The sequence below is a fragment of the Ailuropoda melanoleuca genome, chromosome 15, assembly GCF_002007445.2.
Source record: "Ailuropoda melanoleuca isolate Jingjing chromosome 15, ASM200744v2, whole genome shotgun sequence".
Taxonomy (NCBI): domain Eukaryota; kingdom Metazoa; phylum Chordata; class Mammalia; order Carnivora; family Ursidae; genus Ailuropoda; species Ailuropoda melanoleuca.
The window spans coordinates 75,538,749-75,564,535 of record NC_048232.1 but is presented as its reverse complement, the minus strand read 5'-3'; the positions used below and the strand labels follow the sequence as shown (position 1 = coordinate 75,564,535).

The 25,787-nt window shown below is 40.4% G+C and overlaps 1 protein-coding gene across 2 annotated transcripts in view; it reads right to left on the bottom strand.

Moving 5' to 3' along the window:
• The window catches only part of POLR3B (RNA polymerase III subunit B), a 106,765-nt gene that overhangs the window by 36,215 nt on the left and 44,763 nt on the right, over positions 1-25,787 (bottom strand). For both annotated transcript variants that reach the window (XM_002927641.4, XM_034643431.1), the window contains 8 exons: positions 24,979-25,140; positions 22,128-22,328; positions 20,197-20,359; positions 18,892-19,045; positions 15,959-16,033; positions 14,858-14,956; positions 11,014-11,141; positions 1,833-2,042 (listed from right to left, as the gene is read on the bottom strand). In XM_002927641.4, the coding sequence (XP_002927687.1) occupies positions 1,833-2,042; positions 11,014-11,141; positions 14,858-14,956; positions 15,959-16,033; positions 18,892-19,045; positions 20,197-20,359; positions 22,128-22,328; positions 24,979-25,140 (1,192 nt within the window). The remainder of the gene's footprint in view (positions 1-1,832; positions 2,043-11,013; positions 11,142-14,857; positions 14,957-15,958; positions 16,034-18,891; positions 19,046-20,196; positions 20,360-22,127; positions 22,329-24,978; positions 25,141-25,787) is intronic.

Here is a 25,787-nt window from a genome sequence, read left to right as displayed (position 1 = left end):
ATGAAAGATCAGCAAAACGAACAGAAGGAAACCTTTCGATGGAGCAAGAACTTCCAGCACTGAATCCCACACGAAGACTCATCAGTTGTAGAGTTGCCCAGAAGAGCTGTCAACCCTTCAGCACTAAATATCATCTCCCATGATTCTGAGACTGCATTTCTTTCTTTTTTCCTTTTTCTTCCTTTGGCCAAGCACTTATTCTAAGCTGGCTTCTCTCTCATCTCCCCAGGATATACTGAGCCACGTCAGAGTTCACTGCAATAGGAAAGTGGCTCGGGGTTAAACGCCAGCTACTCCTGATGAGATGAAGGCATGGTTGTAAAATCCTTCACTGACGATTCTCCACCAAAGGCAGAACTCTTACAAGAAATCTGAGAGTGGGAGCTTAAAAATCAGGAAAAAGTAGATATCTGCATAAAACCGTGGTGCTCTAATGTAATTTTTAAAATACAAAGGTGACCAGGTGATGAAATAACCAGTTTCTACATCTGGACGGTAGATGAAGATGTTAGTGTGGCTCCTAGTAAATTGTGTGCGGCCGTAACAAACTCCGCTCAGAGAGCCAGCTGCTTTGGAAACATTACATGATCTTGAAATTCCATACAATGGCCATTAACTGCAACGTGCAGGAGTGCAACGGGGATATGAACTGCCTGAAATCAAGAAGTGTTTTCCTCTAAGCGTAAATGGACATTTTATTTACAGGTGATAGCTGAAAAGCTGGAGGACAGTAAACTCAGATCATTAAATTGTGTTGTGCAGTTTCTGACAGATATCACAAAGTCTTCAGATTTCCACATAAACGTTACCAGTTAATCAGAAAGGAAAACATCTAGTTTTAAAGCATGGCTGTTGTCATTTGGAGGAAAAAAAGAGGCATAAATTAAGTGCAGCCAACATTAATGCCAAAGACACATGTCTAGGAGTACTATTATGGCTGCCTAGCAACTACAAAGAGTGAAGGGGAAGGCAGAGTGGGTATGCCAGGGAGGAGAAAGAGAAACAGATTATGAAGAGAGGAGTCAGGCTTCAGGTCAGGTGACGGGTACAAACCATGAAGTGGTGACTTGCAAAAGTAAACTGTCAAAAAACGGACAAAGGGTTGTGTAAAAACTCTTAAGTGTTTGTGTGTTTTTAACTTCTAGCGTTTTGCTAACAAAAAGGTATGAACACTATGGGGTTGAGACATACCATTTTAAGAAATCCCCTTTAACACAGAAATACTGCTACTGCCTTTTCAGTTTGTTGCTGAACATATAACTAGACAGATTCAAAGGCCATATTTCACTTACGAGAATTCCTGCTAGGAAATAAACAAACTCTTGCATGTTTTCTGTTGAGGAACTGTCTCAAATCACCAATAGAGTAAAATAACAAAGGAAAAAAAAAACACATTTAGTAATTCAGTTAATAAATTACCTCTATGTAATATTCATAAAAAAAGTCAACACCGAAACCTACCCGCCTCCTGTTTGTATGTTATAAAATTCAAAATCACTTGAAACCGACATTACCATTTTGACAGCAGGGGATTTTTAACAGATTGTCCTCATACCTAATTCTTTTTTTTTTTTTTTAAGATTTTTTATTTATTTATGTGACAGAGAGACAGCCAGCGAGAGAGGGAACACAGGTGGGGAGTGGGAGAGGAAGAAGCAGGCTCCCAGCGGAGGAGCCCGATGTGGGACTCGATCCCGGAACGCCGGGATCACGCGTTCCAGGATCATGCCCTGAGACGAAGGCAGATCTTAACGACTGCGCCACCCAGGCTCCCCCTCATACCTAATTCTGCACAGACCGCCTCCAGCGTCAGGCTCTGAAAACCCTCTTACCCCTGTCCAAGGAGGCCTTGTTTAAAACCAGGGCATCTTCAATATCGTAGCCGCTGTAACTCATCACGGCCACCGTCGCGTTTTGTCCTGCTGGCAGTTTCTCAAATTCTATCAGCTCAATGGTCTTTGTTTTCACCATGGGTTTTTGTGGGTATGCCAGCAGATACATGAGAGTGTCGATTCTGTTCCGCTGGTTGTATCCAATGGTCCCTTCATTGATATTGGAGAAGGCAAAATGCAACATTCTATTATGTCAAATAATTAGGTAGCCATGAGTACAGAGATGAAAAAAAAAAAAAGAAACCCGCATTATTTTCACTAATTAACATGAAGAAAACCTTCAGGTTAAACATTTCAAAAGCAATACTCTCACCACACCTACCAACATGTAAAAGCATTTTTTCTTGGTAATGTTAAAAGTTCTACAAAGAAGAAAAATCACACCCAAGGTATTCTAACCTAAGTAACTTCAACCTACTGGATGTATACAATTGACCCCATTTTAGGAATTACCAGCGTCCCTGGTTAATTTCGCAGGTAAGCCAACAATTCTGTACTCAGTTCTCCTATGTGGCGGACCCATTTCCAGCTGCTCCGGGAAGGTTGTTAGAAACCACACCCAGTCAAGAAACAACAAATGTTGGAGAGTATGTGGAGAAAGGGGATCCCTCCTACACTGTTGGTGGGAATGCAAGTTGGTACAGCCACTTTGGAAAACAGTGTGGAGGTCTTAAAAAAGTTAAAAATTGAGCTACCCTATGATCCAGCCATTGGATCAACTACTGCAATTCAGCAATGCAACTACTGCATATTTACCCTAAAGATACAGACGTAGTGAAGAGAAGGCCCATATGCACCCCAATGTTCATAGCAGCATTGTCCACAATAGCTAAACTGCGGAAGGAGCCGAGATGCCCTTCAACAGATGACTGGATTAGGAAGGTGTGGTCCATATATACAATGGAATATTACTCAGCCATCAGAAAGAACGATTACCCAACATTTGCAGCAACATGGACGGGACTGGAGAAGATTATGCTAAGTGAAATAAGTCAAGCAGAGAAAGACAATTATCATATGGTTTCACTCATTTATGGAACATAAGAGATAGCAGGGAGATCAGTAGGAGAAGGAAGGGAAGAATGAAGGGGGCGTAAACAGAAGGGGGAATGAACCATGAGAGACTATGGATTCTGGGAAACAATCTGAGGGCTTCAGAGGGAGGGGGGTGGGGAATTGGGATAGGCCGGTGATGGGTATTAAGGAGGGCACATATTGCATGGAGCACCTGGGTGTTATACACAAATAATGAATCATGGAACACTACAGCAAAAACTAAGGATGTACTGTATGGTGACTAACATATTATTATTAAAAAAAAGAAAAAGAAAGAAACCATGCCCAGTGCTGACAGGCAAGGAGTTTATGGAGTAGGACAAACAGATACATTCCATAAAAAGAAATCAGCCATTACAAAAGTTCTAAATGAAAAAGAAAGCAGGAGAAAAGGAAGGACAAGACAGGAAGGAAGGGAAAGGAGGAAAGGGAAAGCAGAGAAGAGTGGATTTACTCATCTGCTTCACTCTGCATTTACGAAGTAGTGAATAAACACCTACTCTGTGCCCAAACCGGAGATAAAACGGGGTAGGGCACGGTCCTTTCCCCTAAGGAATCCAGAGTCCTGTTCAATCAGGTATAGGCTTTTAGGTCCTTTGCAATCAGGCTTTCCACCTGACTGGACCTTGGAAGGTTGTTACTACCAACTGGAAGTGAAATCAGAAGCTTATCCTTTCTCCCTTTTCCCCAGAGGGGTACACAGACTTGCACCAAAAAAAGGGTTTCACTCTCCTGGTCTTGTGAATACAATACACTCTCCCACTCAGAGACCTTAGAATGCGGACTCATGTTTGCCCTGCTACTAGACTTATGTGTGGGCTACTGCGCCTCCTTACTTCTCCCAGGTATCTCTTCCTTTCCCTTGAGTGGCTAAGAAGGGAGCCGTCAGTCTCTTTTTCTCTCGCACATGCTTCCACAGTGACACATCCTCACCACCCACACACCACAAGATGCCTAAGTGTCATTTAATGGAGTTAAGCTCTAAGATGAACCGATAACCAAAACTCAGTATTTAACTTCCTTCACCTTTTCTCGTAGTCATGTCATGAAATCCATGGTCATTTCAGTTCAGGGATGAAAATAACCTATTCAGGCAGCAAACATGATATGGTACTCCCTGACAATTACTGCTGAAAGAAATAATGAAATCTGTAAGGTATGAACACCTAGTACAGCGCCGGGCCCACTACCGATGCTCAATAAAGGTCAGTAAATGAAACTGAATGGCATTATACTTTTTATGACAGTATATATTTGTACTTAAATCTCAGGAAATTTATCAAGATTCAGCTGAAAAACAACAGCTGAACTGAATCTCATGAACTTTTTCTTGAGTTTACACTATAATCCGCCAATTATCTTACGTTATTTTAGTGCCAACTAATAAACTGGGTGATACCTGGTAATAGATCATGTACTGTTTTGGAAATAAAATCACTGTGGCCTGGATCGTGGTAAAGTTCACTGACAACAAGTTTGTCCTTTTACGTGAAATCATTTAAAATTTATGTTGAGATTTCAGCTGCAATTGTATACTTCACCCAGCTTGAGACAAGGGTTCAGGCAATGTCCCACCAGGCTGCCAAACACAGCTTCTGAAACCTGAGACGAGCATTATTATGCAGCAGGGAAGCATTCATGGCTGCACCTCGAAACAATGGTGAAAGAGATTGGATCCCGCTATAAATTGTGCTACCAGGCCCAGAACGCAATTCTCAGGCATCACAACGGACCTGACCACTGAATGGATGAACAGCAAAATGGTTCAGCGAATGTTTGGTGCTTATGATCGCATCAGAAATTTCCTTTAAAGACTTTTTAAAGAACTCGTAGGAGTACACACAGATATACGTTTTTAGCAGTACTGATGGGTGTGTTGGTGAAAACATGATTGATAAGCTATGACTTCTCTATGATAAAACTTCGAAATGCCATCATACCCCATAGTTTTTATAAAAATCCTGAATGACTATTTTGCCAATTAGCAAGCTTTTTTTGAGAAAATGTCATGCGGAAATTAAAAGACTAGTCTGGGTGAAGCACACGCTCAGACTAGGATGCTTCCTACTATTTTCAGCTTCCTTAAAAAGGGCACTGCACATACATAATGACAAACATGATGAGAATACATGTAAGCAGGGCTCTCCCTCCACTGTCCAATTTTGCTGTAACTGCTGTCTTCAGTGTTATAACTACAGACTCATTTCCTCACTACCCAGGACATGATCTTACAAAATCGTATTTTCTTGATCATAACTTTCTTAAGAGGCCACAGGATGGTATAGCAAGGTATGTTCATGTAGGTTAAAATAGTGAGGAAGTTTTTTATTTTAAGGTGGGATGAGAAAAGGTTAGTAAGCATACATACAGCTGAGGAATAGCTTAGGAAATGTACACTGAAAAAAGATGATGAAGTTTTATGCATTTAACTATTTTTTCTGTCTTCCTTTGCCCAATTTTTCTTAAATTTAATAACATTATTAAATACAATAAACTTTACCCATTTGAAGTGTACGTATTGATGAGTTCTGCCAGATGTATGCCTTTGTAAAAAACCACCACCACAATCACGATCCAGAACATTTCTGACACTCCCAGAAGATCCCCTCCGTTCCTGACCCCAGGCAGCCACAGCTGCTTATCATTACAGTTTGCATTTTCTAGAATTTTATATAAATGGAATCCTGCAATGTGGACTCTTGTGCAGCTTTTTTCATTTAGCATAACGATTCTGAGATCCATCCAGGTGGTGTATCATAGTTCATTCTTTGCTATCACCGAGAACGTCGGTACTGCACGTTTACACAGTTCGTTTACCTGTTCACCTGCTGATGGATATTTGAATTGTTTCCAGTTTGGGGCACTTGTGAATAAAGCTGCTATGAACATTCACACATAAGACTTCGTATGTTCACTTCTCTCGGGTAAATACACAGGAGTGAAAGTTCTGGGTGGTTTGGTAAGGGTACGGTTAACCTAAAAAACTGCTTAAGAATTTTCCAAAGTATTGTACCTTTTTACATCTGTATCAGCGGTGTGCGCACTTTTTAGTTGCTCCACCTCCTGACACTCAGTATGTCCATCTTTTCCATGTTAGGTGTTCTAACGAGCATGTGGTGGGGTCTCGGTTCTCCTTTACATTTACCTAACGACTAATAACATTGAACACAGTTTCATGAGCTTACTGGTCATTCCTATTACTTTGTGAAGTGTCTGTTTTTCATTTTTACCATCTTTTAACCGAGTAGTCTTATCATTGAAGAGTTCTTTATATATACCGGCCACAGATCTGTTATCAGATGTATACACTGCCAACACTTGCTCCCATTCTGTGGATTAACGCCTTCCATGTTCTTAACAGTGTCTTTCAAAGAGCAAAAGTTTAACTTTGAAAAAGTCTAAATTATTAATTTTTTACCTTTTTCATAGCCTGTGCTTTTTGAGTTCTAAGAAATCTTACTTAGGTCATTCAAGGTCATTTAGACTTTTGCCTGTATTTCTATCTACACATTTTACGGGTCTAGCTCTGACATTCTGAGCTATGATCCATTCTGTGTTAGTTTTTTGTATGGTTATAAGGAAGGAGTTGATGCTCATTTATTTCTATGAAGATACACATACGTATTTTATTTTGTTGAAAAGATTTTTCCTCTCCCTTGGAATTGTCTGACACACTCAGTGAAAATTTAATGCCCATGGAAATGTGGGTCTATTTCTGGATTCTTGATTCTGTTCCACTGATCTACACAGCCACCCTTACATCAGTATCATACTGTCTTTGTTTCAGTGGCTTTATAGCAAATCTTAAAAACAAGCTGTATAAGCTCTTCAACTTAGTTCTATTCAAAGACTCTTTTCAAAAATATGCACCTGATTTCTTAGCAACTTTAATGTGCCCAGAGATTAATTTGTTGCTGAAACATTTGTTAAGTACTTACTAAGCCTTCAGAGGTGCACTCTGTTAGGTACCAAGCATACAGTAATAAATAACACAGGCCTAGTCCTGTCCTCAAAGTGCTTATATTCTACGGTCTAACAGGGAAGAGACATGAGTTTTAGCCGTTCCACATCCTCACTGACACTTTGTAGGCTGTGATAGACAGGAAGGGAGAAAAGTGAGGAAAGAAGTTAGTTTCCATTGAGAAGAATTTCGCAAGTTTTATAGATAGTTACATTATGTCTTGCACAGAAGACAGAATGTAACCTTTTTTAAGTTACTCAACCAAAATGGGATTCAGTTTCCTTATCAGAAACAAAAAAGGTATGTGTTCTATCTGACAGGATTATTATGATGATTAAAAGAAACGTGTATAAATCATCTGTGTAGTAAGTGGCAACGTTCATTAACAATGCAATTAACAACATTAGTAGTAACAAACATACGCCCCTTGACCCTGCACTATCATCTGTTCTGCCTCCAACTCTCACCCTACAAGCTGAACTACAGTGTAATTCTATCTCCATAAATATTCATTATTAACTTTCCAGTCTCAGGAAATGTCGTATCATCTTATATCTGAAATAGCTACAATGATTTTAATTTTTTTTTTGAACCAACAGTGAAATTCTAAAATACAATTGCCAGGGATAATTTGGCCAAGACATCTTTTCAGTTTGTATCTATCAAATGGATAAAGAATAAATCTTCTAAAAAAAAAATTCAAACAGAAAGCTGAATAAAATAGGAGAAGGAAGGAGATGTAGAGTGAAACAAAATTTTATGAGAATCTTTGTATATTATGTGTTTTTAAGATCTCAGAATCTTCTAGGGTATTTCTAGGACATCCCATCCTATTATAGAAGTGAACACAAGAGAAGGAACTATCTGCTTTGGAACAGAATCTATTGAAGACAAAAACAAAAACAGAAGCTGTATTAGCTCCTGAGCTTAAAAACAAAAACAAAAAAAGTCCCAGCAATTTGGAGGTGAAGGGGGGTTGGGAAGAGGCCACGGCTAGGGGAGGTATGTGATACATATTCATTAACGGAGCTGATAGTGACTGAAAGATCCTTTTAACCAGGAGAAAGTGTTTCACTAGAGGACTGCCAACTAATAAAGTGGACAGGATATGAAAGCGTGACTCCTGTGGACTTGGCGTCCGGTGCCAGGAGGTACCTACAGTGCAGCTCCAATACCCAGCTTTCACTTGCAGTGCTGAGTGACCTGGCGACCTCGCCATTTCCATCCGTGTCTACCTGGCTTCTTGCTCTGCACCTTGTCACAACAGAGCCGTATCCGTGGAAGCTCAGGTGTTTCTCAGTAGGCACAGTAAGACAGAACGTGGAAACCTGCACTTTATTAATAACTTAAAAAACCTTAGATTTAAGAAACACCTCTGCGGTGTTTCATGTTTACTGAAGTGCGCTCTCTCTTATGTACAAGGCGAGGCTTTCGGTCTCTGCGCTTTGCACTCGTCCTGGTTTCCTTCGCAGTGATAGAAAAATGACTCTCTCCTTTCGTCACTCTTGACTGGGGGCGGGCAGTTGGCAGTGAAAGGTAGATAGCAAATCTTCCAGGGTGGCAGGAAAATGTAGTGATTTAATTCCGGGCTACTGTCTTCCACTTTCCACATGGACTAATGGATGAACAGCAACTAAAATATTACTTCAGACCGTTCACATAGAATCTCTGAGAGGTAGGTAGTCTTTAGCAATGGCTCACACTTACTTAAAATGGGATAGTGTGCCTTTTAGTTACCAGCTGCCAAGACTGCGTGGAATTAAAATGACTCAGAGAAGTCCGACTCAAAGTGCTAGGTCTGCTTTACAGACCTGGGTTTCTGCTGTGGGTTTTCTCCCTCTGCCGGCCTTGCTCCTTTTGTGATTTTTCATACAGACCTCGCTCAGTACTTCTGCAGCTATTCGAGTGTCCAAAGAGAAACGTGGTCATGTAATGTGCCAACTTTGAATGTACTTTTATCTCGATGCTTTTCTTTCCAGTCAGGTGTTTTATAATAACAAACAGTAACAAAGCCTTTTTTTTATTACTTAAGATATTCAGTGGCTTTTGTCTTCCTAGCGTCAGCAGTAACGTCAGAGGATTGTATCCAAGGAGCTAAATGTGCAGGACCCAGGGTCAGAGCAGCTGAATACACCAACCTCAGAAAACACAGACAATGAATTGCAAATGACACTCAAAACAAAACGAGAAAAAAAACCTTCACACAGAAAACTACAAAAGAACTCTACAGACACTGAATTGGCTTTCTGTACACACTGATCCTGCTTAACTGTGTGTGGTAACTAATGAAACGTTTCAGATACTCATGGCCACAAAATAAAGGCTGCTGCTTCTTCTTTTTTTTTTTTTTTGGTAGGTAGAAGTTACAAAAATAAAAATATTTCTTTCCTTCAAGTTACTTTCTTTATTTAAAAAAAAAAAAAGATTCACCAAGTGGAGACAGATTCGTAGCCCTTTCTGTTTTCATCTTCAAACACAACCAAAGAGTGGCATTAGCGATGAAGTGATTAGTCTTCCGTTAATTCTGCTGAAGGTTCTTCACAAAAGGTGTATTGTTTCAGCCAGGATTCACATCATGAAACAAAATGGTTTGGTAAACCCAATAGAAGTGATAGCCCTTTCATGACACACAGGGCTCAGTACTGTATATTTCAACTTGTTAGCAAGTCACAAGCACACGCGGGAAATCAGCCTACACTGCTGCTGAGGATGAATGGGAAAGGCGAAATTGATGAGCCGCTGTTTAGATTTTCCCACTGGGAATTATTCTGAACCATCCAGGCATTACATCATTCAGGTAAATGGTTGCAGGACAACATGTTTTGCCAACCGAAAGGGCAATATAAAAACTTGAAAAGAAATACACACTCTTTATTCTGGGATGAGATGTAGGATTCCTTAATTGTCAAGCTATGGTCAATTGCAGCTGATTGCTGGTAACTGAGAAGCTAAATGCATTCTGGGTGTTACCCAAAGCAATGCAAAAACCTTTTAGTTTTTTCATAAAGCCCCCTGTAGCATACCTTAAACCAGAAATGACAAGTGAAACTAATATCATAGACATATATGAAAATAAATTAAACTTACTAGGACTTAAATGATTTTTAAAAACATTTCAAAAAAAGTTTGTAAGCAAAACTTTTTTTTTTTTTTTTTGCTCTGGTATCCTCTCTGCATCACCGTCAAGATAAAGCCCAAACTCCTTAATCTACAGCACCTCTCCAGTATACACTGTTCCCATATTATGTGAAACAGCCAGACCAAAGCACCAAGCTCCCCAGGCAATGCTCATTTATATTTCCATGTCTATGAAAAATACTCAGGGTCTTTCAAGACTCAATTCAGTTGTATTCTTCAGAAACAACCTACTCTCTAACCCCAAGTGACCTCTCTGCTCTCCTTCCCTAAGATTCTAGCTGTTGGTCCATGACAGCATTTACCAAATACATTCAGCTACAGTTGTACTTGTTGGGCTCTCTCACTAGACTGTGAACTCCTTGAGGACAGGGCTCTTTCTCTCCCCTTCATTTTTAGGTGCCAGCCTCACCGTCTGGTCTACCCGTGATACTCAGCAAGTCCTAGGGACGGCTAATAGATAAATTAGAAGAGAAGGAAGGAAGGAAAAGGAATTTGGAAACTGGTGTGACGTTTCAGGAGCTACAGGAACAACTGCAAGGATGTGACATGTTCAATGACCGTCACCCAGACCATCAGGAACACCTTCTAATACACACTGTGCATCTGTGGCTCTATTCCCTTTCCCGCTCTTCCCTCAAACTTATGTTTTTCGGCTCTTTTTTTCCATTTCTCCTGGCTCACAACTTACACTTCATAGAGCTTTTCTCTTTCTACTTAGCCCCTCATCGTTCTGTGACATCTATTATATATCCCCAGTTTGGTCAAAGAAATAAGTTCAGATTGGTTTTCTCTCTTCTTGTAGAGACTGTAGACATGGCAGGGGCACCCGTAAGCCCTCCACAGTTAGTAACACTCACGTACCAGCAAGGGCTGACTTAGCCAAACATTAAATACCACTAAAGTAAGAATAAAGATTAAGTCTTTTATCCAAATATTTATAAACCAAGTTCAAGAAGGAAATCTTACCCATGGCTTGTTTCCCCATGGCACACTGATAGGTGTTTCTCGGGGACTGGTTATGATGAGGGTATGGGATGAGGCCAGCACACACACCAAGAAGAGTGAAGGGCTCGATCTCCAAGTGAGTGGTATCTCTGTCAAGTTAATAAGAATCAGACATCTCAGACACCAACGCCGAGAATACATCCCTCTTAAAGGTCATAAGAAAAATACTACCACCAAGGTCCCCAAGAGACCTAAATAAAATGTTTATGTTTATATATAAATAAAATATATACATTATATAAACATAAATGTATATACATATAATTTTATATAAATTTATATATAAAATATATATGTAATTTATATAAACCTTAAGAATAAAATTTGATGAAGAATATATCCCATTTAAGAATATTTTCCATAGACCTACGGGGACCAATACCATAGCCATCAGCTAAATGTGGCTGTTCAACACTTTTCACCTAGATTAGCATGCTTGAGGAACTGAATTTTTAATTTTACTTAATTTTAATTACTTTATATTTTAAAACTCAAATTTAAATAACTCAGTTCAGTTATTCAAAACCTTTACACTTGTAACAACTTACACTTGTGAATCTACTTTTTCAACTGTAACTGTTATGATCAGATCAGGTATTTCCAATGAACATTTAGCCTTCAAACTGAGAGAGATGTGCTTTGAAGTCATATAGAAAAAAAAAAACTTCATATTTTTATATTGATTGCATGTTGACATGACAATATTTAAGATGGAATGGGTTAAATAAAATTATTATGATTAACTTCATTTGGTTCTTTTTATTCTTTTCAGTTGGCTACTGGAAAACTTAGATATATGGGCTTGCATGGTACTTGTCTTGGACAGCTCAGCTGTAGCAACTGGATATAAAGTAAGACTTTATCTAGTAAGTGTTAGAATCTTGGCTGCTTTTGTAATGTATTTTTGGAAAAATCCCCATTTTGGCTAACTGATACAGCAACTCAGTTATTTTAAAGGGAAAGGGCAGCCAGATTGTTTCTGGATCTTGCTGGAAGGAAGAGAAATTACACGCAGGGTCTGTGGACTCTGCTGACCCTCTATTCCTTCAAGTACTTGTGAGACATAACTTCAGTTATTTCAATGGGTTACATACAGTACCTGTGAAGACAAGTGATTTCCAAGATAGCCCAACCCACTGGGGAAAATTAGATGCGAAACACATGGCAAAAGATCTCCCACTTATTCATGGGGTTTTTTTTTCCTTCAATACACATATGAATTATGTCCCTAGTTTGGTTACAGAGGATGTTTCCCATGCAGTTCTTGGTTTGAAGAACAGAGTTTTGACCTTATGACCTAGCAGAACCCCAACTCTCTCAGACACGTTAGGCCTTTGTCAGCAAAGAGGGAAAGAGCCCTAGGTTTTGTTTTCTTTGTTGTTTGTTTTTTTTAAAGAGAAACAGCTTATAGTGACATTTTATGTCCTAGAGTAAAACAGAGTTTTAAGTGTACTGTTTTGTTTAAATATTGGCCAATTTGACAATATGGGCCAATTTCCCCATGTAAATAAAAACTACCTTTTCAGATATACAGATTGAAGCAAGCTGAAAATGAAGAAAGTACAGACCTAAGTTTCTTCTTTTTTTTTTAACAATATATATAAGATCATATGTTATCTAATAATTATTCAAAGTCCAAATGCTCTGGATTTTGATTTTTATAAAACAAAAAGGGACACTATTATTCAAAATTATAACCACCATAATCTTCTGTCCCAAACAGGAAATAGAAGACTTTCTATTCATTGTGTATAAGGGCCTTAAACTGAGCTCAAATTAAGGCTCAGTAACCTGTTCTTTGTAACAGCGGAAAAACTGGAAAACAGCCTAATTATTCATCAACAGATGAATAAACTATGTGTAGTTAGACAATGTAATAAAAAGAAATTACAGTAATATATTTATATAAACATACAAGCATGCACTAATATAGAAAAATGCCTAGAATGATAAAGTTGATAATGATGCCAAGTTTAAAAATGAAGAAAATTAAAATATGTTGCCTTGTATGTATGTATGACTGTACTCACTTAGAAAAAAAATCTAAAAGAGTACACATTGAACCACTGGTACTGATTATGTCTGGAGGCTGGAGTTCGGTGGGATGGGGAAGAATGGGATTCATTCTTTTTACTTCATGCATGTCTACATTGAAAAACAATGTCACAAGTATGAATTACAGAATACCAAATTTTTTCTATTTAAAAAAAATGAGTTTGATATATAGGTCAGCTTGGTGATTGGGTGCTGATACTAATGGCTGCATTCCTATATTACAGTGAACAAGACAGAGAAAAATCCCTGCTTTTGTGAAGCTTCTAGTGGAGAGATAAATAATACACAGATAAATCAATAAAATACATTTTATAGATTTTATTGTAAAGCAGTGTAGAGGGGTGCACAGAGGAGGGGTATCTATTCTAAATGGGGCCGTCAGGAAAAGGCACTGAGAAGGTGACCGCTGAGGAAGACCTGGAGGAGGTGAAGGAGTGGGTGAGGAAGGATGTGAATGTCCCAGGCGAGGGAACAGCCAGTGTAAAGGTGCTGAGGCAGAAGCATTCCTGAGGTGTGAGGAAGAGGCCAGTATGGTTAAAGAGAGTGAGGGAAGAGGGGTAGGAGATGATGCTGCAGGTACCAGGAAGGGTGGGCAGATCGTGCAGGACCTTGAGGCCTCTGACTTCCAGGGGAGAGGGAAAGCCACCAGGGTTTTGAGAAGAGAAGGGAAAAGACCACTTTGACCTATGAAGAACAGATTGTATGGGAACAAGGGCAAAAGAGTCAGGAGCCTTTTGCAAGTCCCCAGGCAAGCAACGGCAGTGGCCTGGACTAGGGTGGTAGGTGGAGGTGGTGGGAAGAGATCAGACTCTGGGTATACGCTGAGGGTCGACATGATAGGCTAAGGGATTGGCTGCGGGTGTAGACGAGGAGAGGCGTCAAGGCTGAAACAGGTTGCTGGCTGAGAAACAAGAAGGGCGGACTGCTATTCACAGCGTTATTACCTAAGCAGTGTCTTTCGCATTCACTCAATCTTCAAATCAGAAGTATAAAAATAGCACTTTGAGAGAGTCCTACCTTTAGGGAATAAAGAATTTGACTGAAAAGCATTGTCTACTAGATTATAATAAGACAATAATGAAGCAGTACATTTCATCTGGTAGCAGGAAACAGAAAAGTGCTTTCTTGATCGAAGACCTAAACAGTTACCAGATGGTAGTATTAAGCTCCCTAACTATTTCACAATAAAAGTGCAAAAATTCCAGTTTCAGGTAAGTAGTATCAACAGTCACACGCATCAGACAGAAAGTTACATAAATGTCCTCTAATGTATTCCAAATAGAACAGATGCTTCTAAAAATATTACTATCCTTGAAACATTGTAAGCATGTTACCATTTCTTATTTATACTGCACGTAAGTTTAGAGACATCCTTATAACATAGAATATATGGAATTCCTGTATCAACAAGAATTTAGATGTCCTCTCTAGAAGAGAGAAATTCATCTTTTAAGTAGTCTGATCCATTAGTTCAATTTTGACAGTAATCAAATATCAGAATCAGAGAAGCAATTCTTTTCAGAAAATATGCACTAAGTGAAACGTGAATAGAGAAGATAATTAAGTCTAAAGATTGTTAGCAGTTTTGTGATAATCCTACATTGGGATAAATGATGGAGTATGCTTTATTATAGGATAGTATATTCTAACAGTTCCTACTAAGAGGCAACACAACAGAAGAGATGAGATGAAAAGGTGATTTCTATAATCAGAATAGGTTTTAATTATGGTTGTTATGGATTCTACTTACTTATTTATTGTATGTTCATAGAGTGCGATGTTACAGTCATTTTCTTCATTCACATCTAAATATTCAACCAGACTCTCATGTAAGAAATCTTCAAAATTCCTGGGAAAAAATTGATGAAATGTACATTACCAATAAGCATTTTACTGCAATGTTTTACATATGATAATGGAGAATACTGGCTTTCATTTACGCCCAAAGCATCTTTCTCTCCCAGAAAGTATCAATACATTGGGATGCTTGAAAAATGTTATTCTTGGATCACAGAGTGATCGTAAATCACTGCAATAAAAACATCTATGAGATTTGTCAATCTGCTCCCCCTCCTTTCTCTTGAGAGAGAGAGAAAGCACAAGCCGGGGTGGGATGGGGAGGGGCAGAGGGAGAGACAGTATCTTTTTTTTTTTTTTTTTTAGTTTTAGTTTTTTATTTTTTATTTATTTTTTTTGATGTAAGGTTCGATGATTCATTAGTTGCGTATAACACCCAGTGCACCATGCAATACGTGCCCTTCTTACTACCCATCACCAGCCTATCCCATTCCCCCACCCACCTCCCCTCTGAAGCCCTCAGTTTGTTTCTCAGAGTCCATAATCTCTCATGCTTCATTCCCCCTTCTGATTACCTCCCCTTTCTATCTTAAGCAGGATCCACGTCTAGCACAGAGCCCAACGTGGGGCTCGATCTCAGGACCCTGAGATCATGACCTGAGCTGAAATCAAGAGTCAGATGCTTAACCGACTGAGCCACCCAGACACCTTAATCTGGTCTTCACTTCTGAAAATAACTTCTATGACTTTTAAGAGCCACTACGATGAGAGACGCAGCATCCACATCAACATATCCCCGTTACTTCACAGTGCACTAATTTACACCAACACTCTGTGCTCCTCATGATACAAACTGATAAATATTTTACCAAGTCCAGGCAAGTTCACAAAGAGTGGAACAGGTTTTTAATAGGCTGACACATTTGGTAGGGAGCAGTTAAGAGACTAAAAATGAAAATATACTTTTCTTAAAAGCTCGATCAAATAATGTCATTGCTGATTAAAACATATGAGACTATTAAGAAGACTGAGAAGTTTTGCTTTGGCCACTTACCTGTACCCCTGGGCCAGCTCTTCCATATGTTTATTTGTGACTGCAGGCTTCTGTTTCTTAACAATTATGTAGGGTCTGAAATGAAAAAAAATAACAGATTCACAGGAGTTCAAAAGAAGAATTAAGTCAGCAAGTAAGTTTACTATGGTGAAATGAGGGAAGCTGGGATGTGATCAAATAGATTCCCGGACTGCCTGAGGACCCCAGGTACTCTCTGCATGTATGAGCGCATCGGGGTTGATCTGCTCTCTCGCACATACACATTCACAGGCGTACACACACCAGCACACACGTGTATGTGCGCACATGGACATGTACGCACACACAGTGCTTCCTCCAAGTATCTTAGGAAATACCTGGTTTTCAATGGAAAGGCCACACAAAAATGATACTCAGTAAGATCTAGAAACGAAACCTTTACCGTCTTATGTTTTAAAACGGACAGTCTAAATGCATCACACCAAAGCTATTTCGCAGGATTTCACACAGGAGTATGTGGTCTACTACCCAGGAAGCCAGCAGGCTGAGAACTGCCCCTGAGCAGAACAATGGTGTCCTGCAGTGAGGGTGTGATGAACATCGGCTGCTTAGAGTGGCTTCTTTTTGGACAGACATCACTAGGCTACACTGGCAGGTCACCTAAAGCTACACGTTTATAGAGAATAAAGCTTTTTTATGTTGTGATTTTGAGCGAGCTAATGGGTGTAAGGTAGAGAGCTTCTGGTCTCCCCACTCTGGTAGATTAACCTGTCACTGTCAGCGGTGATCTGCCGCTGAGGGCCTCGCCACCACGCGGAAACACGGACACAAAGGATGGCATGCGGCCCCGAAACGTCAAGGGCTGTTGCTATTTGGATAAGCAGCTCTTAGAGAGAGGAGCGAGCAACCACCAGACACTTGTGCGCTCTACCCTAAAGTCCAAATAACTATTTGAGGACTAATGAGCACTTTTAAACAGTTAAGAAGAGCTGCACAATTACAAAAGGGGAACGCAAGTTGCTGAAAAATGAACTGAGTGAACTTTTCATGGAAATCAGCATTACCTCGAAATCCTGGCTTCTTCTGGGGAGGGAGGCAGAGAGCACGGCTACCTCATTCAAGGGCCGCAGGGAGTTCGGGCCAAGAGACTCACAAGTGAGGACAAGGACAGATGCGGCGGCCGGAGAGGGAGCGGTCACACTCCGTTACCTCACTCCCCTTCTACTTAAGAAACTACCTGTTCGTCCTGCCAGATCTATGTCAGGCCATTGTAAAACGACTTCTAAAAAAGAATTCATTTCTTTCAGACTATTCCATAATATGCTGAATGTAATGAAAGACAAAAATCCCAAAAAAGAGTAACCTAAGAAGATGTTGTTTTCCCCGCCCCTAATTGATTATGTTAACAGCTACAAAAAAGCACTACCATGTGCCTGGCACCTACGAGGCACTTACCACACCTTCTATCAGTTAGTTCTCAGGACAACCCTAGGGAGGTATTATTATCGTTTACATCTTTTTCAGCCAAAGAAAGTAGTAAAATCAGAGCCACACAAGTCGGTAAGTGGGAAGTCAGGACTCAAACAGAGGTATGTCATCACCTAGGGTTCTCGGGTTGCAAAGAACAGAAACCAATTCTGGCTAACGTAAGCAAAAATGGAATTTATTAATTAAAAATTTAAAAAAATTTTAAAGGAATTTACTGAAAGCATAAGAATTTACTTGAAGGATAAGAATAAAAAAAAAAAAAAAAGGTAAAATGCCCAGCCTCACAAAGAAAAGGAGCCCAAGGATCCAGAGGGGGAGGGGTAACGGGTAGTCTCTTGCATGTGCTGCTGTCAGGATGAATCAGTTCCAACCACTTCTTCCTTGAGTTATTCTATTTGGGATTCAAATTCTCTGAGGAGAGAGTGTAACTGGCCTAGCTAGGGTCATGTGTCTGACCTTTGGCTGAGCAGGAAAGGGCACCTGATTATCCCACGAAGACTGCCAACGGGGAGGGGCAGTTCCCAAAGGAAAGTGAGGAGGGTAACTGGAAGGAGAAGCTGGATGCTGGACAGACAAGGGCAGTCCACTCTCAGCTCTGGCAGACTTCTAAGCCCCAGCTCTTCCCACCACTCTAACATTGCTAGCTCACTAACTTGGGCCCTAGCCTTACCTGAGGTCCACAACGAATGACCACAGTAAAACACACAGAGGCTTACAAAACAATGTACCGTCCTTAGCTGACGTCCCTAAGCTTCCCCCAAAGACCAGATACCCTGTCGTATTCATCTCTGTGCCCCCCTCTCTTGGCCAGTACCTGCACACATAAGCCCGGAAGATGTGCTGAATGACTAGACGGCACCTATCCACTGGGTCTAACTCGACTTGCTTGTGCCTCCATGTTTTTTATTCTTGCCATTGCCCAGCCTCTCTCCTTTCCTCCTTCATCCAGGTAACATGACACGATCCCACTCATCCTGTGAAGTTCAGCTCACAGCAACAGAATACAGTGGGTAAAATCATGACTGTTGGGAGTCAAATGAATTGTAAGGACTGTCAAGTAAAGAAGAGACCCCACCACTATCTAGCTTTGGGTTGTTACTTATGTCTCGTTCCTCATTTGTTAAATGAAGATAGTAAGCTACCCTTACACGGCTGAATGTAGTTAAAGCCTTACTCATGGTGTATCTACTGAAATAATAAATAACGGCTAGCGAGCATTATTACTGGCATGGTTGGCTGTTACTAGTAATTATTTCTGCCTTTGCCCATGGACTGAGTTCTCTGAGGGCAGAAACTGTTTCCCATTAATCTTTGAATTCTCAGCACCCAGATGCATATTCATGAGGTGTCTGCTAACTGAATTAAATATCTCTAAACAATGAAAGAGGTGAAAGTGGATTCAAAGACAAAAACAAGCATATTTCTTTTCAAAAGTAAACATATAAATTCTTTTTAGCAACTTATACCTGCACAGCCTTCCTCCATCAGAGGAAATATAGACACATCGATCTGTGAGATTCGTTGAGATGGAAACAAACTCATTGATATATCCTGCTCTTCGCATCAGTCGGAACGTATTCACTAGCTTCTTGTGGTCTCGAATGACACCCAGGATGTTACCTGAGCAGAAAGAAGAATATTTGTAAAAGGAATAAAAAACAGATCTCTTCAGTTGAAAATATGCACCCAATAAAGATGAGAAGCAGCGCTGAGCAGTCACTTAAAAGCTCTGTTCCTCCACAGCCTGCAGGAGAGGAGCACAGAGAGGAGGCCGAAGGCACCAGAAGACCTGAGTCTACGGGCAGCCCTACCACATGCTGGGCGAAGGACCTCGGGGTCCAGACCCTCCCGGGTTCGAACACTGGCTCGATCACTTCCAAAGGGTTGATGTGAGGATGAAATGAATCGATCCCCTGTAAAGCACTCAGAGCTCTGCCCAGTGCCCAGTAACGGCTATTTTTCAACTGCTCCTCCTGTCATCGTCATCTGAGAAATAAAGAAGATGGACTTTGTGCCCCAGAGTCAGCATGAGGACTCAGAGGGGTCCTGGGTGACAGTGCAGAGTAAGAGCTCTGTCTGCACTAGCCGCTGGGATATACAGAAGGAGGTGGCCAGGGAACAGCCCTGTTTGGCTGCTCACTGGCCCTTGCCAGGAAGGACTTGTGCCCCCAGAATGGGAGGAAAGGGGAGAAGAGCATGGGAACTACGTGGTCAGGACGAGCGTCTGCAGGACATGTGAGGGGACAGGCACCCAGACCACCAAATCACAAGCAGAAAGGACGAGGCCCGCTCGTTGCCGAGGCTCTGGAGGACTCTGAAGGGGAGGAAAGAAACAACTGAGGCATGAGCTGAAAGAGAGGGACCTCTTGCCATAGGCTGTTGACAATCCATTATCAAGTGGCTGAATATAAGCCAACTCACTGTCAGGGCTCATCTGACTGTTTCTGCAGAATGTCTCACATGTTTAGCTTGAACTTAATGGTACAGCGCCGAGCCTTTTCCACTCTGGACCAGGGGGCAGCTGTGAAAGGGCAGAAGGCAGCCAGCCTCTGCGATGTGACCTTGCGCTCCGACAGCGGGACCCTCTCAGACCCTGAGCACCTGGCCAATGGGACAACGGTTTCTGTCACCATTTTTCTACCTTTAACTTAAGACCCCCTGGGCCCAGAATTGAAGTTTTTTTTGTCCTTAAACATCTGGATGATAATGGCTTCCCTCCACCTCCCACCCAAAGACTGGTCACGCTCCACAGGCCTCCACAACACACTCACCATTGAGGAAGACGAGAAACACATTTGGGTAAGAGAGCTCTTCCCCACACAATAAATTCACATCTTCTACCCCCAGGTTACTGGCTAATTTAACAATGGGTCCATCTTCCATGTCAGTCGTGATGTGTGTCATAAGGGCCAAGTTTTTCACCAACCCACACGCCTAAAAAACAAAAGATAGTCATTTCTAAGAATCACCATTAGTAAGACAAAATACGGTTTTGTCTGAAAAAAGCTCACCGCTCTGCTGGCGGCAACGTAAAGCAGTCCAGCCTTGTAGGGGACGTTTTGGAGGTTCATACAGAAGACTTACAAACATATACACAGAGGAATTTATCTTAAGATAATAAACAAGGATATAAACATAGATTTCATCACAGAAATGCAGAAATGCTCAGCAAAGTACTGTTTGAAATGGCAAATAAAGATGGCATCATGAATGTTCCCTCAAAAAAGAAACTGATTACATAAGCTGTTATTCCCTGACAACGGAACGCCACGGTCATTAAGAGGACACTGCATAGAAACAGTAAAGGAAAACACTGATAGATGTGGGTACCTAAAAATATACAACTGGCCGGAAATGAGAGAGTCAACAGGGTCAATGCCCAGTACTCTGTAAAGCTTCCTGGTCAGAAAAGGCAAAGAAAAGACTGAAGAACCGCTCCGATTAAGAGACTAAGGAGATGCGCGACTGGAAGCAATGTGCAATCCTGGGCCAGAAAACACACGTCGGTGGGATAACTGGCAAGATCTGAATAAGGTATAGATCCTATAATCTATAGATTATAATCCTGTTATCAATGTGTATTTCATAAGGTTGATAACTTGAGCGATGCTCGTGTAAGATGATCATGTTTGGGGAATCTAGGTGAGGGACTATGGAAATTGTACCATTTTTGCAACTTTTGTGTACATCTGCAATGACTTCAAAAGGAAAAAAATTAAATATTTTAAAATTTTTATACAATCAAAAACAATCTAAGACAAAATATGAACAAGGACATAGCACAGCAAGTAGAAAACAAAACACTTGAGACGTGTAACGTGTATGTTGTCTTTGAATCTTTGAAACCATGTGCTGTGGTGATGTACAAAACAGGGACTTCACAGAGGTTAGCTGAAACAAACTCTGGGAAATTCAGTGTTCCAAAGCTCAAGGGGTATAAGTGATGCAAACGTGACAAGCTGCATAATTCTAGTGTGAATTCCCATACGGTTTAAGATACATTAGGAGAGGAATGATAATTTTCTAAAAATCTTAACTCTGTATGGACTTCTGTTTTCACCTCCCTGAGTCATAACAAATTTCTACACTCTGGAACTTACATCTTTCCCATGTCCTAACAAACGTATTGATTCATTTAGCAGCTTGTGCTAGCAGCTTGTGACAGAATGGGAACCTAACAAGGTTCCTTCCTCCAGAAGCTTACAGTTTACAACGAACAGAATCAGGTGACACCAACAACGGTCAGCATGAAGGAGAGAGGGCCACGATGCAGAGCCCCCCTCAGCTGCCTGGTTTGGTGCCCCCCGCTGGCTGCCACTGCAAGTCTGATGCCCTCTAAGTACACCTAAGGAAAATAAGGAGTTCCTTAAAAAGAGATCCCTGTGAACGAAGGTGAGGAGTCTCTCGATGTTCCCTCACATTCTTATCACCTCTTCAACGCATGGCTTGATTCTTGGGGACAAGCTAAAACAAGCAAGAACACTGGGATCCTATTTCTATGTAAGCAAGATACTAGCTTGAATGCCTCTGTCGGTAATGGTTTTCCAATGACACTGATGTCCTGACGGGCTGCATCAATCAGTTCTCCGCCAGACAAGCGGCTGACCCAAAAAAGGATATGACCTGGAGGAATGGGGACAGGAGTAGAACATCACAAACAGGTATTACCTCTGACACAGCAGAGACTCCTCGGGAACCTTACCTCTCCTTCAGGAGTGTCCGAAGGACAGAGCATTCCCCACTGAGATGGCTGCAGGGAACGAGGACCACTCACTTTTCTTGTTTTTTCAAACTGAGAAGAGATTCTTGTCATCATGCCCAGTGCAGATATATATGACAAGCGAGACAACACTTGAGTCACGCCCTGGCGGTCCATTTTAAATCTCTTTAGAGACCAATTTCCCTGTGGAGGAAAACAAAACAAAACAAAACATAAGACCACCCCTGATCTGCTCATATGTTGCCTAATACTTCACAGTCACTCTGAGAAGTTCATCACAGGGACTATTTCTTTATGAAATTAGAGCCATAATGTATATTCAGAAATCAAAATGTCACAATTAAAATGAAAATTGAGCCAGGTCACTCACTGGGGGTTTCTAGGTTTTTAATGAATATCACCTGTGTCTTGCAACCAGGTGAGAATGTTTTGATGTATCAACCTTATCACATCACAGCATTCACTTTCTGAAGAACTAATTATATCCTGAACAAGCCAGTTCAATCAGAGATTTCCACTGGAAGCAGTAAGCTAATTAATAAAACACTAGCAATTTCTACACACATCTTAAGGTAAAAGTAGCTTGAAGCACAAAGAGATAATTTCATGTTGGGATATGCTATTATTTGGATGTCTTCCAAAATCTGTCTTAATTAGAGGAAAATATACCAATAGAAAAAGACCAAAAAAAAAAAAAAATGATTCTAGTAGCAGGTATCCGGGATAATGAATAAACTGTAGGCTTCTTAATCAAGGTTAAAAATTACATATATATTTAAATGAAAAAATATTATATATTCTCTGTGGCTATCAAGTCAATCTTAAAATAGATACATAGGAAATAAATCTTGAACATTTAGTTTATCTTCTATGCACTGAATATACTATATTAAATACACACATTAAATACTCTGAAAATTTAAAGATGAAGGTTAAGAATGGTTAAATCTTCAATTCATGGCAACATGAACAGTAGAAAACAGTATGCATAGAAAAGTGAAGTAGAAAATGTCCAAAAAAATTACTGATTCAATAATCTTTCTGATTCAAAAGAAAAATTACACCTGCTAAATGATGGGTCTTCATTTTTCTTTTGTGATTCTGATGAAAGCTATGTCTGTTCTCTTGGGAAAAATGCACATAGGCCCATGAACACAAAATTTTACATCCCGCTTCCAGGGAAGACTCACGGATCCCAGGCTAAAAACCCCAACAGGAGGAAAACCGCTAGAGTTTCAGAAGGAGATAAGGTGATCTGCTTGAATTAAAATATGGTACTCTGGGGGAGTTCCCTCACGAACTAAAGTATAATCATTGTTATTTAAGATCTAACACTACAGAAACTTGAGGTTTTTGATAACGTGGAAGAGAGTTAAATTCTAGGAAAAAACTGTCCATTACACAGCAAAGGAACAGAGCAAACACATTTATTCCATGAGTTAACTTCTTCTGCTGCTTTTTCAGTTAACTCCTTTTCTGCTCTGAATGGCGGAAAGCCTAGTAAACCGACTGTCACCCAGACAGTAGGGGCGAGGAAGGTAAATAATAGCCTGCACAGAGCTAAAATAAGGCCGCGGCTGCTGGCAAACAGGAAGTAGGTGGGGAGTAAAGCCAAGATGTCCAACAAGAGGATTTGTTCTAGATTTCTGCGCCAGTCTTACAAAAGGGAGAGAAGAGAAAGAGACAAGGAGTCTAAAACTGCTCTTCTGAGAAAATGTGTTTGTTGAAAATATGCTACTAATGGTAACAGAGAATCTTAGAAGCTGATCCCCTCCTGGATGCCGACACATTGGGGTCCGTCTGCAACAAAGTCTACTACAGACTTTTTGAATAAGCAGTTTTCTCCAGGAGGTAAGGCAATGTCACTAAGGGGCAAAAGAACTACTCTAAGAAGCTATCGTGACCTGAAAATCATGGGTTGGGAAGCGAGGAAAAGTCATTCTACCAGATGTGTGCTCAGTGGTCCTTGGAGGCTTCTCTTCAAATATCCAGGGGTTACCTTCACACACATTTGGGCCACAAGAGTCGAACGTGCCTCGATGGGCACAAAGGCCCCGGTTCGTCTCCAGTTAGAAGTAGCTGTCACTGCAGGGGCTGTTCGCACAGACCCACTGGCTAGTTTCTAAAGACACACATTGCAGCAAGTCTGCCTCTAATTCTTTCATTGTTAAGGGAATCAACCTGTTATTCCATACTATTCTGTGGGGGTGAAATCCAATCTATAAAACCAATTTTGTATCTGGCATACAAAACATGACTAGACTTCATCAGATAGACCTACAGTCATGATGCTTTAAGAAAGGGAGCCAAAACCTATCTGATAACCCTTTATGAACAGCCAGGGGCCCTGCACACACAGCAGCTGCCGAGGCCTGAATTCATCATTCACGTGAGGAATAGCTGATAGCGCTTTCAGGAATATAAACCTACGATGAAATGAAACATTCTGTATTGTTTGGGACAAAAGTTATCATTAATAAACCTACTTGCACTATGTCAGTTTTATTACAGAAAAAAATGGGGAAGAAGTACCCATTAAAAGAATGGCTATTACCAGTTAAACTAAAAGATTTTTCCTCTATGTAAGAGGATCTGTTTTCTTTTTGCCTTATAGAACAGGGACTATAATTTGGCAATAAAGCTACATAGTAACAAAATTCCTAGTAATTAACATTTAAACTGTAGACTGTCTTTCAAAATAGAAAATTTATGATTTGTAAACACCCTTTAAATATATTTTTTCACCTAGAGTAGCAAAGTCCTTTAAACTTCCATTCCACGGAACAGATGTATGACTAAGTCACAAAACCCTAACAAATGAATGAAGACTTACTGTAGAAATGGCATTCACCATGCCGTTGGTAATCTGGTCCTGACGCATGTGCTTCACAACATCAAACTGAGCTGCTCTTTGCTTAGGAATCACCTGGTCAGCAATCTTCTTCATTTCAGAATTAAATTTTTTGAATAAATCTTCAAAAAGAAGTGATAAGAGCTAAAAAAAAAAAAAAGTATATGGTGAACTTTCAAAATGCATTACTAATCTATTTAATAAACTTTAGGTATTCACTAAACTTTTCAAAAAAGATGGAGAAACTGCTTAACAATGAAAAAATATTTTTAAATTCTATTTGATAAATATGTACTTTTCTATGTGCTTATCACTATATGAGGTGTTGGGAATAAGGGCAAAAAATGATGACGGTTTCTGCACTCAAAGACATTTAATTTAGACCAGCCACTTCCTGACTTCTAGATTTCACTGACCAGTGACCTAAGTTTTAATTTTACAGATAAAGATGATTAAAACCCCCAAAAGGGGGTGGGGGAGAATTACCATTAAAAAAGTCTGACAACACCAAAGATGCGATGCCATTTGGACCTCTCCTATATCCCTGGCAAAAATGTGAATGGGTACAACTGCCTGGAGGACAGTTGCCATTCATCTAGTCTTCCCTGAGCCCCTGCAGTTCCTCCTCTAGGTACATCCCCACAGTGAAGCTTCTCAAACTTCAGCCTGCATGGTAATCACGCTCAGGGATTGTTAAAACGCAAATTGCTGGCCCCACCCCTACAGTTTCTAATTCAATAGGTCCAAGAATTTGCATTTCTAACAAGTTCCCAGGAGATGTCGGAGCTGCT